This window comes from Eurosta solidaginis, chromosome 1 (assembly GCF_040869045.1).
Source record: "Eurosta solidaginis isolate ZX-2024a chromosome 1, ASM4086904v1, whole genome shotgun sequence".
In the NCBI taxonomy this organism is placed as follows: Eukaryota; Metazoa; Arthropoda; class Insecta; order Diptera; family Tephritidae; genus Eurosta; species Eurosta solidaginis.
Genome location: NC_090319.1, coordinates 365,036,840 through 365,055,632, shown reverse-complemented (window position 1 = coordinate 365,055,632; position 18,793 = coordinate 365,036,840). Strand labels below are relative to the sequence as shown.

General features: G+C 36.9%; 1 protein-coding gene across 1 annotated transcript in view; it reads right to left on the bottom strand.

Annotated features, from left to right (window-relative positions):
* The window catches only part of LOC137238171 (uncharacterized), a 137,371-nt gene that overhangs the window by 60,071 nt on the left and 58,507 nt on the right, over positions 1 to 18,793 (bottom strand). Inside the window, exons 2-3 of the mRNA XM_067762846.1 lie at positions 9,479 to 9,583; positions 974 to 1,098 (exon numbers count right to left, since the gene is read on the bottom strand). Coding sequence (XP_067618947.1) covers positions 974 to 1,098; positions 9,479 to 9,583 — 230 coding nt within the window. The remainder of the gene's footprint in view (positions 1 to 973; positions 1,099 to 9,478; positions 9,584 to 18,793) is intronic.

The window sequence follows — 18,793 nt, the reverse complement described above, 5'->3', positions numbered from 1 at the left end:
GGGCAGGTACTCTTGAATTTATACCACCCCCTATTGGGGGAGGCGATGCCATCTGAAGAGGTTAGGCAGGCACGGGCGAAATGAAACGTGGGTTGAGACTTTGTGATTCTGCTATCCACCTGCTCTCTGCTTCTGGACAGAAGAGTCAAGTAAGCAAACGCTGGGCTGATACCACCTCTGGCCATGTGCCGAAGTATCTCGGGGCCATTGTAAAATCCAAGCACTCGACCCAATATAGTTGCCACTACACTGCCCAGAGGTTGTCCGTGCGGTACGCTTTTATATACTGGACACCACTAGTTGTGTAAGCTATATAAGGGATTACGAGGTAGAATCACCCAATCCAGCGTTTGGAAGGACGTGGTGTAAATATCTCTGTTTGGAGGTATTCCACTCTCGGAAACCTCCAAGATCGATGTGTGCATCATTCGTGGCTTTATGTTTACTCACTGGAAGACTGTTTCCATGTTCAAGTATGTGATAGCACAATGAAACAACATAAAGATATTCAAGTGATATATTCTTTCTAGACAGCTGCCGTCGAATTTAACCTAATGCTCCCATCGCACCATGAGGCTTGCATGGGCTTTTTTAATATGCCTCGTAATATGTCGAAGTACTGAATGTGAGCCTGTGCTCCGTTAAGTTCGAACAGCTCTGGCGATTGTTCATATCTTACTCAAGTTTTGGGGATAGTTTGAGCTAAACATACACCTTATTATAACAGTACTTCGTCATCTTAAATGAATTCCGGTTTGGCCAAAACTACTTACGACTTCTTACATACATCAAGGTGGCCTTATAGATACGTAATCGTTTACAGTCTCACCCCTTCAGGCGGTAATACCTAAGCCAAAAATATTCCCTTTAAATTTTGGTCCCTATTTCATACGGTTAAGGGGTGTCGCACAACTTATCTCCACTTACACACTTAGTAAAATAATTTTCTTGCATGATAGTAGTCTTTACTTACCTTGTAATTTCTTCGAGCAGCTTACACGGATCAGCTGCATAAAATTTTACCCCAAAATACAAATCATATGGATCCGACTTGGGTTTAAGTTGACGAGATATACGCGACGCTGGATCGAGCCAGTGCTGAAATAAGAATGAGAAGAATATTTTAAAATTGTATTATGATTCCAAGACAAAAAAAAAAAAGTTTAAAATTTGATGGGTAAAACTATGTATATGGTTTATGAAGATCAAGGCAAATCAAACGAGGTAGAAGTGACAACTACAATATTTGGTATTATTATATATAAACCCTTTGTGACCCGGCTATACATTTTGGGTAGTACAAAAATCATTTGTTACAGCAGTAAAATGCATTAATACAGATTCTTCGGACTTCTCCTTGTGAACCAGAGCTACTAGGGCGAACAAATTTAGCACGAGTTTTATCAGGAATCACACTTGGCTACTACTTCAACTTTGGTGGAGGAGATAGGTATATGTGTTTTTAAATATTCGAGGGGGAGCTGTTTTAAAAGTTTGCTGCCCTTTTTTGTTTTTTTTTTTTTGAATTTTATGTATCCTAATTCTTATTTATGTGTTATTTATAATTGTTTTGTTACAGAGTCTTTGAGAGGCAGTGGCTTCTTAAGCGCCGAGATCTCAAACCGCTCAGCTACAGAGAAACTCATCAGCTGAGAAATATAGACTCACAAAGTACAATAGATTAAAAGTAAATATAATTTTTTAATTATTAAGAGAAAATAGAACCGTCTTTTTTATGGCAAAGAGCGAGTCCGAAACATCAATTATTCTCGAGTGAGAGTTATAATCTTCACACAAACATAGAAAAGGTTCGTGTAGTTGGAAATTGCTTCTGCATTGTTTAAGAATTATAGGTTTATAATGCCTTGAAACTCGGCATGGAACATTCAAGTTTACTTCGTTCAAAAGAAATGGGCTTGAAATCGATCCATTTAAAAGTCTAGCCATATATAGTACACCTAGCATTTCCTACGACGTGCAAGGGTAGGAAGATTTATTAGTTTTAACCGATTAGTGTAAGGAGGAAGGTTATACGGAGAGTCCCATTGAAGATTTCTCAAGGAGAAAAGTAAAAATTGTTTTTGAATTGTTTCTAGTCTATCCACATGAACTTGATAACGTGGATTCCAAATTATCGATCCATATTCTAATATCGGCCTCACCAATAATGTAAAAAGGGTTTTTGTAACGTAAGGATCACTAAACTCTTTTGCACATCTTTTCACAAATGCTAAAACCCCTCTCGCTTTATTGACTGTGGCATTAATATGAGGGTTGAAACTAAGTTTGCAATTCATTGTAACTCCCAAGTCGACAAAAACATCAACGCTTTCCAGAGTTTGGCCATTAATTGTGTAGGAAGCTGGCTGTATGTTCCCAAGTGAAAAACACATGGATTTACATTTTCCAATGTTGAGAAGCATAAAATTCGCATTAAACCAAGTAACTAAACGATTTAAATCCGCCTGGAGTACAGAACGTTCTTCAACCGACGCGTATGACTTAAAAAGTTTTACGTCGTCGGCATACATTAAAATTTTAGAATATTTTATAGTTGTGGAAACATCGTTTATAAAGATCAAAAACAAAATAGGACCGAGATGGCTGCCCTGAGGCACACCGGAGGGAAGATCGATGACATTCGAACAAAGTTTTTTAAAAATGACTCTTTGAATTCTACCGCAAAAATAGGAAGAGATCCAGCGAGTTAGGCCAGGTTGAAAACCAAGCAATTCGAGTTTATAAACAAGTAATGAGTGGCGTACTTTGTCGAATGCTTTGCTGAAATCAGTGTATATAACGTCGGTATGATGATTGTTTCTAAACCCATTAAAGGCGTGAGTTGTAAATTCAAGCAAATTGGTTGTGGTTGATTTGGCTCTACAAAAGCCATGATGAGAACTATCTATCAATGTAGAAATCGAAAATGTAAGGTGATTAGTAACGATTGCTTCGAAAAGCTTAGGGATAGCGGAGAGCTTTGCTATTCCACGATAGTTTTCAATAGACGACTTGCTTCCTTTTTTATGGAGTGGGATAAGAAAAGATTCCTTCCAAGCCGTCGGGAAAATGCTATTTTTTAAAGAGAGGTTAAACAGATCAGTAAGGGGCTGGTAAATGTATTCCGCACATTTTTTAAGAAAACATGTTGGGATCAAATCGGGACCGTATTTGAAGGATTCTTTTAGGGTCTTTAGATGTAGTAGAACATCTTCAGGCAGCAAATGTGGGGCATATATTGAGTTACTAGAATGGAGCTCATACGGATAATTTGTAGGTGATGAATCAAAATTTTACCACCCACCATCATTTTCCATAGCACAACTCGAGGGCATCCAGGGACCGTAAAACGGCTTACGAGGATTAATACATCAGTGTACTAGCCACAAAAAGGAATCGTTAGATCTATAACTTATTATAATTTTTATAAATAGTTTGACAGTTGCATAGTTATCGTTTGATTCATTGAAATGCTTTTCAGTCACTGATCGTAAAGCGTAGTATGGGCCCAGAATTGTGGTCATTAGAGGCCACTAAAATTCACAGACCCAATGGTTCCAGGGGCCATCTAAATTATTCCTGCCGCAGTCAGGAAAATATCCTAAATATTCTAAGCATATCTTTGTTACTTGTTTTACTTGTTGTTGCGTTACAACAACTCGAAACTGTTGGCGCTGACTATTGATCCTATCATCTGGATAGCGAACAACTGCAACAGCGCACATGTCAGTGAGCAAAAGTACCAAAAATAGCATCCAATAAATAGCACTAAGGGTTATTTTTTTGTTGTTGTTGTAACAGTGCTGCGCCCCATCCAAGAGATGCGACCGATTATTATATTGTCATCAATGTCCTCTAACGGGAGTCCAAGGAAACTTGCTGTCTCAACAGGGGAAGATCATAGTGATAGGGGTGCTAGAGGCGTTGGTTCCTATTACAATTGAAGAGATGGTTGGTGTTATGTGGGGACACATTTCAAGCAGAACATACCTTTTGTATGTCGGGGATGAATCTGGATAGGTAAGAGTTTAACGCGTTACAGTACCCAGATCGAGGTTGGGCTAGAATGACGCGCGTTTCCCTAGGGAGAGTGCATTCCTCTTCTGCTAGTTTTGGGTATTTTTCTTTAAGAACTGGATTCGCTATACAATTTCTAGAATAGAGGTCTGACGCCTATTTGTGGTTATCACTGAGGATCTGCTTGTGATTTTTTGCTTCATGCGGTTGTGTTCTCAGGTGCCGTATTTTTTCATAATGCTTACGGAGATAACCCCTAAGACCCTGGGAAGTATAGTCTCATCGATCCGATATCTGTTGTTATGCCCAGAAACTGTCTCCTCAGCATTTTATTTGTATCTCTTATGCGGAGTACTCTCATCTCATTGTGTAGGTGGTGTTGTCTCCTTGCCGTTCTACTTTGATGAGCTCGATGCATGTTCTATTTTGGGGATCAACTTGGAAGTGTCAACTACCCCAGCTTAACCAAAATCATTTTTGGGCTTGGTTTGGTTAGGCTGGAAACAAAAAAACAGGCTTAAGGGATTGCTAGATACTCCTGTTTGTGAACTTGGGAGGCTGGCATGGGCAAAAAATCCTTGGGCCTGTCCCAACATATCATGTGTAGTCAATTAAAATGGAGTTTAAAAAGAAAATTTGATAACTCTTTGGAGCTACTGTGAATAACGGTGGTATTGTGAAATGAGACGATAATTTTCAACAAAACAAATACTTGCTCCTCGCTCCGCACCAAATATTATTTAAACCAAAACTGATTACCTCTTTTTTCAAGCGGAAATCGACGGCTACTTTTATTCCATTAGTTAGTTTTACTCAGCCAAGCTCAAGTTTTAGGTACGTTATTTGTCTGATATCAGCTTTTAAATGAATCCACAGTTTCTCTGGAATTATCTAAGGCTGGGTACGAGTTCGCCTAAATTTTAGTTACCTGAACTAATATGCCACTGGAACTTTCCAGCACTGCAATAATTTAGGAAAAAGTTGCCAAAATTGTGCGAGTTGATTTGAAAACCGAAATTTTTTATTTCTGCTAAGAAAATAATAACAAAACGGGAAATTTGGTATTTTTGATGCGTTTTCATGCTTAAAAGGAACAGAGGTCAATTAGGGTCCGTGGTAAGTACGTATCCCAAGATAGCAGTTCAAGAAAATGCAGTGGCTCCGTTTTATAACCTTTTTTTCGGACATAGTGCAGCACGTGCACAATGACCTTTTCCACAATCTTAAATTCAATTCTGTGATGTTGGTACGCCTCCAATAACTTCTTTAGGTCAATTTGTGCACTTGGCTGCCAATATGTGTTTAGATTGCGGTCCATATTTGAGAAGGATCCAATTCTTATGTCGCCAACATCAGCTGAACAAAATCGAGCTCACCTATACGTACAATCGATAGGACCTTAATCGCGGCAGGGATCATCGCTCTATGATCTATGATTTACTTAAATTGATTGGACAAGAGCCAATTATTTGCATATACAATAATGAAAATTCAATATTTTTGTTTTTGAAATTTGACATTTGAATTTAAGTTGAAAAGTATGCTCATAAAAATTTTAAATTTTTATTTTGCACTGCCTTACCGATAGTTTCCAGTGATTTAGGGTTTTTCTCTATTTAAGTAGAAATTTAGGTCAACTCGCACACAGCTTAAGTATCTAAATCACTGCGCCTTTAAGCTGACTTTGTGTCGTTTTATTTTGAATTTCTTATGAGGTTCTAAATTCTTATTGTCATTGGTTTTAGTTCAACTGTTAAGAAGAAATCATCCAAAAATCTCTTATAAGGCCACTTCCACTGAAAATAAGCAAACAAACAAGAAAGCATCATAATTCATAATAATAAAAAAATAAATATGAAGGTTTGAATTTCAACAGCTTGATATTTGTGGCTCATCTTCCAAACATGTTTAGGATTAGGTTTTCCATACAATATGATTTCCTTTAAATTATTTGAACATTCTGAACTCCCTTTTTCCTGAGCGAAAAAGAATTTACTTCTGTACTGCAAAAAATTACTATAGAATGTTTTGCGTAACTTAGCGAAATAGTAACAAAATTACATTAATATATCTTTATTTTTTTTTAAGTCATCCACATATATTTAAAACATTTTGTATTTCCATGTGTTTAGGCCATCAAGCTAAACCCAAGAATGAGCACGGCCAATGGTGACCCAGCCTAATGTAAACTATCTGTGTTTGCTTATATCTTTACCTTCGCGCACTAACACCAGCGGCTACATATGTCCGTGCAGGCGTATTTGTATGTGGTGGTGCGCGACTTTCCAATTTAACTTACTTTCGTTCAATCACCCCTAAAACCGCTTTTCTGCGGAATTGAGGGGTGAACGCGTTTTATAAGGAAACTCTCCGTGATAAATGCAGCCATCAGCCCTGTTATAGGTAAGATTTTCATTTTTGTATAACTTAACCTAAATATAGTCAGTTAAATTGTGAATTAGCTTTGAAGTGCAAATTATTAAATTGTTAAATTCAAGAATTTAATCTACTGTGTGTTCTTTTCCTTTTTTCTCTTTTTTCTACGAGCGCAAAAAACACCTTGGGAACTTACTACAGAGCTATCGAAGCCCGAAGAGGTTTTTTCACCATGGCTGCGGGAAATGTATTTGTTTCGCAAATATGATTTTTTAAGCAGTGATCGTCACTAATTTTGCGTATTCAGCCGTTTTGATAAACCAAATTTCATGTGCATTTGCATGTAAAAATATCTATTACCCTTCGAAGCGAAAAAAACTTAATGAATTAGGGGACTTCGCAATATTTCAAACTATTTTTGAATGAAGAAAAACATTTTAGTGTAACTGCACGATCTGCATGTTGAAATTTAAAATTAAAATTTCTATTGGGATGCTCATGCTCTCACTTTCACTAGTACACTTACATTTTATTTTTGCCGACCACTGTATTAGATACATATATGCATACATATCAACATCACAAAGAGAAATTTATTTTGGCCTCAGCGTATTAAGCTATGTTAAGTTATTTCAAGGACAGCAAAGTTTAAAAATTTTCATGTCGTCTGCTGGTCTAGCCAGTGTTCCTTTGTCTAACAATGAAATAATTTTATACTAGCAAGTTGAATTAATAAAAAATAGGTTACATATATACACATACATAAATAATATGTAGAAACTAAAAAAAAACAAGTAAGTAAGGCTAAGTTCGGGTGTAACCGAACATTACATACTCAGTTGAGAGCTGTGGAGACAAAGTAAGGGAAATCGCCATGTTGTAAAAGGAACCTAGGGTAACCCTGGAATGTGTTTGTATGACATGTGTATCAAATGGAAGGTATTAAAGAGTATTTTAAGAGGAAGTGGGCCATAGATCTATATATGGACGCCATTTAGGGATATCGCCATAAAGGTGGACCAGGCCTGACTCGAGAATTTGTTTGTACGATATGAGAATCAAATGAAAGGTATTAATGAGAGCTTTAAAAGGGAATGGCCCTTTGTTGTATATGTGAAGGCGTTTTCGAGATATCGACCAAAATGTGGACCAGGGTGATCCAGAACATCATCTGTCGGGTACCGCTAATTTATTTATATATGTAATACCACGAACAGTATTCCTTCCAAGATTCCAAGGGCTTTTGATTCCGCCCTGCAAAACTTTTTCATTTTCTTCTACTTAATATGGTAGGCGTCACACCCATTTTACCAAGTTTTTTTCTAAAGTTATATTTTGCGTCAATAACCATGTTTCATCCCTTTTTTCGTATTTGGTATATAATTATGGCATTTTTTTCATTTTTCGTAATTTTCGATATCGAAAAAGTGAGCGTGGTCATAGTCGGATTTCAGAAATTTTTTACACCAATACAAAGTAAGTTCAGATAGGTACGTGAACTAAGTTTAGTAAAGATATATCGATTTTTCCTCAAGTTGGCGTGTTAATCACCGAGCGGAAGGACAGACGGTCGACTGTGTATAAAAAGTGGGCGTGGCTTCAACCGATTTTGCCCTTTTTCACAGAAAACAGTTATCGCCATAAAATCTATGCCCCTACCAAATTTCAAAAGGATTGGTTAATTTTTGTTCGACTTATGGCGTTAAAAGTATCCTAGACAAATTAAATGAAAAAGGGTGGAGCCACGCCCATTGTGAAATTTTCTTTTATTTTTGTATTTTGTTGCAACTTATCATTACTGGAGTTGAATGTTGACATAATTTACTTATATACTGTAAATATATTAACTTTTCTTTTAAAATTTGAATTTAAAAAAAAATTTTTTAAAAAGTGGGCGTGGTCGTTCTCCGATTTTGCAAATTTTTATTCAGCAGACATGTAGTGATAAGAGTAACGTTCCTGCCAAATTTCATCATGATGTTTCAACGACTGCCAAATTACAGCTTGCAAAACTTCTAAATTACCTTCTTTTTAAAGTGGGCGGTGCCACGCCCATTGTCCCAAATTTTACTAGTTTTCTATTCTGCGTCACAAGTTCAACTCACCTACCAAGTTTCATCGCTTAATCCGTATTTGGTAATAAATTATCGCACTTTTTCGATTTTTCGAAATATTCGATATCGAAAAAGTGGGCGTGGTTATTGTCCGATTTCGTTCATTTTAAACAGCGATCTGTGATGAGTACCCAGAAACCTACATACCAAATTTCATCAAGATACCTCAAAATTTAATCAAGTTATCGTGTTAACGGACAGACGGACGGACGGACATGGCTCAATCGAATTTTTTTTCGATACTGATGATTTTGATATATGGAAGTTATATCTCTCTCGATTCCTTTATATCTGTACAACCAACCGTTATCCAATCAAAGTTAATATACTCTGTGAGCTCTGCCCAACTGAGTATAAAAAAAAAACATACGACCCCTCTCAGCGACGCGAAAAACTCACAAATAACTTCTTGTCTGCGTTTGGCATATTACCAAAAACTTCCACAATCTGCCATTTAACTATGTGCCAAAGTATGCGTGCATAGTTGGCAAAAAGGGAAATGAAAAGTGAAATTCATTTTATTATTTAAACGCCGCCTAAGGCGAACAGGTAAAAAAAAGGTATTTCCATGTCTGTCTTAAGCTAAGTAATATGAGACGTTGGCTATATTTCACTTTCGCTCAAGTTATTGTACCTTACAAAGGACGAAGAAAGTTATATTTTGTTTATTTTATTTCATTATTACGGCTCAATGCACGTGCTGACGTAAAAGGAAAACGGAAATGAATGACGGCTGGCCTGAAAGATATCGTTTATTGCGCTGTTAACGTTCTTACCCCCCTAAAAGTATGCTTCAATAAAAAAGGAAAGCAGTGCTAATAGCGGCAAAGCTTTTGGTGGCATATTTCCAAATATTTTGATTTGGGTTTATTTAGCGAGCATTTGACGTGGTGGTGTGGCGAAATTGTTTGTGTTTGTTTGCTTGTGTGTTGTTATAATTTCGGTGATTTTAGTTCTTCACTTTCACTTACCGTCTGATTCTCTTCATCAATATAGCGTATGCCAAAATATGAAGTTTCGATTAAATTAAGTCTAGCAAAAACAACATCCAACAAAGCTTGGCCCGGTAAGTCATCCTGTAAATAGAAAGAAGGAAGATTTATTATTATTAGAGTCGCGTAAAAAATGGAGGGTTTAGTATACATATATGTTTTACATGTATTTATATACATCTTACTTATGTAATATGTATATTAAAAACCAAATACTGATTTATTAGGTTTCCACAAGCTTTCAGTGAGAAAGGAAAGTTTCTTCACTGTAGGTAACCAATCAAATGAGTAACTAAGCTAATACTTTTGAACTTACCGAGACTGTTAATAAATCAGATAGTATTTTTGCTTTAAAAACAGCGAAATATTTAAAGTAAACAACTGGTATTTATTTAATTTTTTTTATTTTTTTTACCAGGTCGGTAATTGATATAAATTGGAAAAATTTCGAAACCGGTTTTAGCGTTGTGCCATCTTCAGTGCTTGAGAACTAGAAATGTCTTTGGACTAACAAAATTTGACAAGGATTGACGCTTGCAAGCAGGACATACATTATGTATGTAGGGGTTGATTCTGGATAGGTAAGAGTTTAACCTGATCGAAGTACGGGATTCACCGGGCAATTCCGGGAATATAGACGCCTATTTGTGGATACCATTGACAGCCTGCTTCTGCTTTTTAGCTTCAAACGGCTGCACCGTATGTCCTCATAATGCTTACAGAGATGACCCCTTAAGCCCCTGGGCTGTGTAGCCTCAGATGTCTGTTGGGATGCCCAGGTTTCCGGGTATTCAACAGAAACTGTTTGGTTAGCAATTCATTTCTCTAGCTAGTGGGGAGTATTCTCGCCTCATTATGTACATGGTGTTCTGGGGACATAAGAAGACAGCCCGTAGCGTTTCTGAAGGTAGTATTTTGGCAGGCCTGTAGCTTCTTCCAGTAAGTAGTCTTTAGGCTTGGCGATCATATCGGGGACACGTAGCATGCAATCGGCTGGCAAATTGCTTTGTAAGAGGTAATAAGCGTTGCTTTATCTTTACCCCAAGTACTCCCAGCAATGAACTTGAGTATTTTATTACGGCCCTGGATTTTCGATACAATTGCGGCTGCATGCTTATCAAACGTCACACGCAAGATTTTGGGGTGTAACACAATCGTTAACGTAGTGCGCTTGACGTGGATGTTCAAAATGGTCGACATTTGGGACGTCCATGTCGTAAACAAGGTCGCCGATGATTTAGTTGGAGATAATGCCAGGTCTCGCTAGGTGAAACAACTGGAGAGATCATTGAGGTAGCCGTTTATTTTGCTGCAAAGCTCATCGATGGGTCCTTGTTATTCCTCGGAGAAAAGGCATCCCAAGTAAAAAACCTATGAAAACGGTTCCCTAAGCACCAAGTTTTAAGCAATTCGGATCCTAACATTTTTTTTTTCATACAGGGCAGTATTCTATGCATTTTACTTGTGGTTGAGCAGAAGAAATCGTAAGCGCTATGAATACTGCTAATAAAGCGATCAATTTCATTGTCGAGAAGCTCGCCAACTTTAAGAGCATTTCGAGATTCGAGAATCTCGCCAAACGCCGAAAATCGCAAGAAATTTCTTCTCCGAAAAGTTCGAAAGATCGTAAACTTTTAAATAAGTTTAAAGCCCATCCGGCACCCCCATTTTTGGTTATTTTACCAGGTATATTTCCTTACTCAAAGAGTATATAATACCTCGATGAGGTTTTGTTGAAATATGATGAATGGTTGGTCAGCTCATGTTTGTATATATTTTTCTAAGCGCTGTTTAGGCGGATTTGCATAAGCACTTTGGTTGAGTTGCTTCGCTTTGAAATCAACATAAGGTAACAATACAACGTTTTGTCACCCTGAACCGGTCAAAGTATGTAAACCCGCCTTTGGTAGTAAAAGGGCTCGGGTTAGCTCTTTTGTATGTGTGAAGGACGACATTGGTTGCTGTACTATAAGGGCACAAAAAATAGAAAGTCAAAGTATAATTAGTCTTATGTTAATTTTTTCCAGGCATAAACAGTTTGCTGCATGGCAAATAGGTGAGGCCCTGGTGAAAAAGAAAATAATTTGTTTTAATAGAATTATAATCAAAACAATGCCCCTATGGAAATAAGACACAGAAATGAGTCGTTTTAAAAATTAATTTAAAAATAATTGGTCCACTAGATCAGCTGTTTGGCTCTACGGAAGTTTAACTTTATATGTATGTATATAAAAACTAAGAATGTCTTAGTTCGGGTTGAACTGAACATTACATCCCCAGCTGTGAACTTTAAACGCTGTTTTTGTTTGCTTTGTGCGGTTAATGGTGTTATAAGTCTGCGCAAGGCTTTCAAAAGTGGCCTTCAGGCGATTTCGCTCACTTTCAGAGCAAACTGTTGTAGCCATGATAAAAATGTTAAACCACATTCCGTTCGAATTGGATTGGTAGATTTTTGTTCGACTTATGGCATTAAAAGTGTCAAGCCCATTTTCAAAATTTGTTTAAGTTTTGTTCATAGCTCCACCATACCACTACTGTGGTAGAATATCAGCCAAATGTAGTTAAATACCATAGAGTTATTGCAAATTTGGTTAAGGTTAGATTTTTAGGAAAAGTGGGCGTGGTCTTTAACCGATTTTAGTTATCTTCACTCATATCTATATCATTTGGCAAGGATAGTCTCTGACGAATTTCATTGTAATGTCTTAAACGGCTTTTGATTTACTGCTTGTTAAACTTCCAAACTTGTTTCGTCTAATTGTGGGTGGTGCCACACCCTTATTCCAAACTTTTTTGGAATTTATCTTTTGCGTCAAAAAACAATCCATATACCAAATATTATTAGCTTAGCGGAATTTATTTTTAACTCTCTCATTTTTTTAATTTTTCTAAATTTTCGATATCGAAGAAGTGGGCGTGGTAATCGTCCGATTCCACTCGTTTTCAATACGAATCTATTCTGGGTCCAAATACGTATATCGAATTTTATTCAATCAAAAAACCAATCCACCTACCAAACAGGGGCGGATCAAACACGTTTTGGAAGGGGGGGGGGGCGATTTAAGTCAACTTTTTAAGTAAGATAAAGTGACCATAAAATTTTTTATACAAACATACATACATATATACACTCGTCTACAAAAGTCATCGTCACTCCGATTTTTTTCAGTATTTACTAAGTTTTGCTTCAACCTTCATTATGTTCGATATTTTTATAAAAATATGTATTATTACACAACACCAACAATCCAAATATACACTTAACACTTTTTAGAAAATCCGGAAAAATTCCGCGAATTTTCATGCAAATTTTTAGCTTTCAGTAAGAATTTTTAGAATTTATCTCTCAGAAAAATTCTTACCGAAAAGCAGAAAATTTGCACGAAAATTCTCGGAATTTTCCTGAATTTTCTAAAAAGTTTTAAGTTTCTGAGGTATCTTCATGAAATTTGGTATGTAGGTTCCTGGGCAGTCATCTCAGATCGCTATTTAAAATGAACGAAATCGTACTACAACCACGCCCAATTTTTCGATATCGAAAATTTTGAAAAACCGAAAAAGTGCGATAATTCGTTACCAAAGACGGATAAAGCGATGAAACTTGGTAGGTGGGTTGATCTTATGACGCGAAATAGAAAATTAGTAAAATTTTTTACAAATGGACGTGGCACAGCCCGCTTTTTAAAAGAAGGCAATTGAAAAGTTTTGCAAGTTGTAATTTGGCAGTCTTTGAAGACATCATGATGAAACATGACAGGGACGTTACTCCTATTACTATTTGTGTACTAGGGCGGGTCGATTTAAAAATCGCTCATTGCTCTGAGAAAATCGTATTCTAGGGATCAAAATAAGAAACTTTGCCGAAGGAACCATACCTCTAAAACGAATTCTGATGTCCCCCTCTTTGGGTCGAACTTTTGGGTAGGGGCAATTTCAATTCTCCCTGCTGTGTCTTGTGGTGGCTTAAAAAAAACAACACAAGCAATTTTGCGATCTGCAATTGTGTCACAGTGATACCTGGGTTTTAAAAGGGGGTTGTAAAAACGCTAATTTCTAATAATTTTTTTTAATTTCTCTTCTATTACTAAGTTAAATTCATTTTTTCATTTACATATGTTCTGACTAAATAAATTTCTAAAGAGAAAAATAAACTCAAAAAAAAAAAAAAAACATAGGCATTTCAAGGGGGGGGGGGGGGGGGGGGGAGGGACATCAGAATTCGTTTTACAGGTATGGTTCCTTCGGAAAAGTTTCTTATTTTGATCCCTAGAATATGATTTTCACAGAGTAATGGGCTATTTTTTTGCCTCCCCAGAAATCGACCCGGCCTAATGTGTACTAAATAAAAGTTTCCAAAAATCGGATGACGAACACGCACACTTTAAAAGACAATTTTTTTAAGTCAAATTGTCAGAAACAATTTAATATCTTTGCAGTATATAAGTAAATTATGTCAACATTCAACTCTAGTAATGATATGGTGCAACAAAATGCAAAAATAAAAGAAAATTTCAAAATGGGCGTTGCTCCGCCCTCTTTCATTTAATTTGTGTCGAATACTTTTAATGCCATAAGTCTAACAAAAATTTACCAATCCTTGTGAAATTTGACAGAAGCATAGATTCTATGACGGTAACAGTTCTCTGTGAAAATGGGCGAAATCGGTTGAAGCCACGCCCAGTTTTTATACACAGTCGACCGTCTGTCGTACCGCTCGGCCGTTAACACGATAGCTTGAGAAAATATCAATATATCATTACTAAACTTAGTTCACGTACTTATCTGAACTGAGTTTATCTTGGTATATAAAATGGCCGAAATCCGACTATGACCACGCCCATTTTTCGATATCGAAAATTACGAAAAATGAAAAAATACCATAATTCTATGCCAAATATGAAAAAAGGGATGAAACATGGTAATTGGATTGGTTTTTTGACGCAAAATATAACTGTGGAAAAAACTTTTTAAAATGGGTGTGACACCTACCATATTAAGTTGCAGAAAATGAAAAAGTTCTGCATGGCGAAATCAAAAGCCCTTGGAATCATGGCAGTAATACTGTTCGTGGTTTAAATATATAAATAAATTAGCGGTACCCGACAGATGATGTTCTGGGTCACCCTGGACCACATTTTGGTCGATATCTCGGAAACGCCTTCACTCACTTTTAAAACCCTCCTTAATACCTTTAATTTGATACCCATATCGGTCAAACACATTCTAGAGTCACCCCTGGCGATATCTTGAAAAAGCGTCCACCTATAGAACTAAGGCCCACACCCTTTTAAAATACTCATTAACACCTTTCGTTTTATACCCATATCGTTCAAACACATTCCAGGGTTACCCTAGGTTCATTTTCCTACATAATGATTTTCCCTTATTTTGTCTCTAAAGCTCTCAGCTGAGTATGTAATGTTCGGTTACCCCCGAATTTGCCTTCCTTATTTGTTTTCAATACCAATTTATTCTGGGTTCTAGTAAGTTCGTATACCGAATTTGGTGAATATATCTCAATATTTGCTCAAGTTATTGTGTTAACGGATGGACGGACAGATGGACGAACGAACATGGCTTAATCAAATTTTTTTTTCGGTACTAACGATTTTGATGTATGGAAGTCGATATCTATCTCGATACATTTATACCTGTTCACCTAAATGTTATCCAATCAAAGTTATAATACCCTGTGTACAAGTACAGTTGGGTATAAAAAAGGTTAACGACGACAGCGAAGTAAAAACCGTGTATTCAATATCATAGTTTTTCTTTCAACCGCACCTTAAACAGCCGCATTCCTACAAATTGTTTGCACCAAAATAATTTGCCAAACTACATTCACTTCTACAAAAAATTCATTTTTTAACTACGTTACATAAGGGAGATTTCGATAGTATGGATTTTTCTTTGAAATATTTGGGTACATTTTTATGAACCAAAAGGTTTGTTTGGAGTTGGGAAACTAAATGAAAAATTAAACGCAAAAAGGACTGCTTCATGAGAAGACATCAGAAAACTATTCAAGTGTTTAACAAGTCGAGGAGTATAAGAAATATTTACTTAAATAAAAAAATAAATGTAAGGCGCGATAACCTCCGAAGAGATCTAAGGCCGAGCTTCTCTTCCAATTTGCGTCGTGCTCCTCTTCATTTTTCCTACAAATTGGCCGGACGGGACCTACATGTTTTTATGGCGACTCCGAACGGCATCTGCGAGGCAGATGAGTTTTCACTGAGAGCTTTTCATGGCAGAAATACACTTGGAGCGCTTGCCAAACACTGTCGAGGGGCGACCCCGCTTAGAAAAATTTTGTTCTAATTGAAAAACTTTATTTCTAAAATTTTGATGTTGCTTTGCCCGGGGTGTGAACCCATGGCATACGGTGTGGTAGGCAGAGCACGCTACCATCACACCACGGTGGCCGCCATAAGAAATATTTACTTGTCTCTTTTTAAATTAAATCTTCAGGAACACTAAAACTGATTTTTTATTGCTTATTTCTTTTAAGAGCACCAACGACGCTCCATCTCAAACGCCAAAGACAAGAGAAATCAATTTCAAACGCACACTTTTTCATCACTGCAGTGACATTTATAAAAGGAACAACAGTGCGTATGAGCAACCCAGCCACAATACAAACACAAATACAAACACAAACACAAATGCATATGTAAAACAAGTCCCCCCACCATCCACGGAAAGGCAATAAAAGCAAGTGAAGTTTGAGTGAATAGCTGATATTGCTTTTTTTGACAGTCGGAAAAATGTGTGTGCCTGATGACACACACGCACAATACACAAGCAACTATAAATAAATGGAAATGCAAAAATAGCAATAACAAAGCGCAACTAACATGATAACAATCAATGTTTTCGTTGTTTGGTAACCTTTTTTTTCTATGCTTTTGTAGAATGACGCTATTGCGAGGGTGTATGTTAAACAAGCGACCTTTGCGGTAAAATTGCGTGTAAGGATATAATAAATAGAAAAAGAGACCGGTTAAATAAAAAAGGCACAATAAAGTGCGCACATTTAACGTAAGGGGTAACTTAAGTCATTATTCATGGCACTCCGACTTCTTTTTATTAAGGAGGGTCGTACACAAGCTGGTAAGGCAAAAAGAAAAAATTCAAAATTGCCTCAAATTACTCCAAGTAAGGGAATGCGTAGACACACACACATAAAAGCATGATTATCTATTTATTTAACACGCATGCAATATTAACCGACAGCTGGCATATGCAGTAAAATGCGTGTATTGTGAGGGTGTTTCCTTGTGGTCTTCTTTATGCATTTATTTTGTTACTTCCTGTTTACACCCTTCTAGGCTTGTTTTCACTTTTGTAGATCTTATCATTTATCTAATTTCCTAGGTAAAGGAACACTATCAAATGTTAAAGTTACATGTTAGCAGCAGTGCTAACTTCCATTAATCTGGTTTCAAAAACTAGGCGTGCTTATACACTTTATAGGTAAAGTTTCGTATTTTTTGCGTATTACCTTTAGGGTGTTTAAAGTTGAAAATTATAAATAAAAAAAAAAAATATGGATATTGAGGCCATTTCTCTGGCAGCTGCTTTGGTATATAATTCGCATACTCTATTACTAAACCAATATCCCTGGTTCCATACCCCATTATTTGTAAAAAAAATGCGTAAGTACGAAGTGCTTTTGAAGTTCAATTCGCAAACGTACAAGTGGATGCTTAGAAAACTTAAGGCTCCAGATCATTCGACGTTCGCGTCGTTTTGGAGTTTACGTTGCGTCCGCAGCTGATCTTGAACACGCACATCTGCAACGGGAACTCCAATTACTCCATTCACCTAAATTGTATGTGAAATTCATTAATTCTTATTTTTGTTTTGTTTAGTTTGAAAAACGTTTCCAAATTCATGGTGAAGGCCTTATTTTATTTAATCAATGAAATCAGAGTTTCTGTTTCTTGCTTTCATTATGGCAGGCAAACTTCCAGCGTGCGCTATTTCAAAGTGACACCAGCGCCAAAACGACGCTAAAGTCGAATGTGTTCGGGTTAAGTTACTTATAGCATTTCTTTTCTGGCGAAAGTGTTACGCTTTTTGTGAGCGGCGCAAGGGGTATAAATATATTTTGTTCTATTCTAAAAAGCAGATAACGCCATTACAGGGTATTTCGTGAAAATTGTTGCCTGCTCGCAACGCAAATGCTTTACACTTTTTCCCTGCCAAAAATGGCGGTGTGACAGTGCTACTCTGCAAAGCAGCTGATTGTGACAATTTATTTTCGCAACTCTACAAATGTTTAGCGAAGAAAATTGAAATGAAGGAAATAATTGCTAATGAATTTTTATTATCATTGACAGCGTGTTTGTGAAAATCAGCTAATACACGTGGTAGCCATTTATGTTCTCTGAAACAATATTCTATAAGTGCGTGAAATTACTGGATATCCGCTCCGTAAGTTCTGCTAAGTCCAAGCTGCAAAAAAAAGATTACCATCAAGAATGGAAACAAAAGGAGGTAACTACCGAAAGCAAAGACTCAGGGCACTTGCGCCTTGTCAACCACGCCACTATTGGCAACCACAATTTCGAAAGAGTAAATAAGTAACTTGATTGTTTTGGAAACACAAACAACTACATCAGCTTTAATATGCAGCGAAGAATCAGTGTTGTTAATAAAAACTACTTTGGACTAGGTAGGCATTTGAAAAGTAAAGTTCTCTCACGGCATACGAGAATGATGCTCTACAAGTTACTTTTCTTATCCGTCCTGTTATATGGTGCAGAAGAGTGGACCATGGCAACGTCAGATGAAGCGGTTCTGGGAGTATACGAAATAAAAGTTCTTCGAAAGGTTTATGGATCTCTATGCTTTGGTGATGGCGAGTACCGAAGAAGATTTAATGATGCGCTGTACGAGCTTACGCAAACATCAACATAGGCCATGTTATGCGAACGAAAGATGACGCTCCGGCTAAGAAAGTAGAGGAAGAGGGCGGCCACCGCTGTAAAGACCAGGTGGAATACAATTTGAAATCCCTTGCTGTGACCAACTCGTACCAGTTGAAAGAGCGAAGAAGCAACTGGCGCCCTTTGTGGGACAGCCATAATCATTTAAACGGTTAAGCTCCAATTAAATATGGGTGAAAAACTACTTACGTGAATATATCGGAATCCTACTGCGGAAGCAAAGTAAGATTAACCGTCCATACTGAATCGATAAAAAATCTTTAACATTTTTACAACAAATCGATATGTTTTCGATAACAAATTAATAACTCGCCGATGAAAAATTTGCACCTTTTTTGAT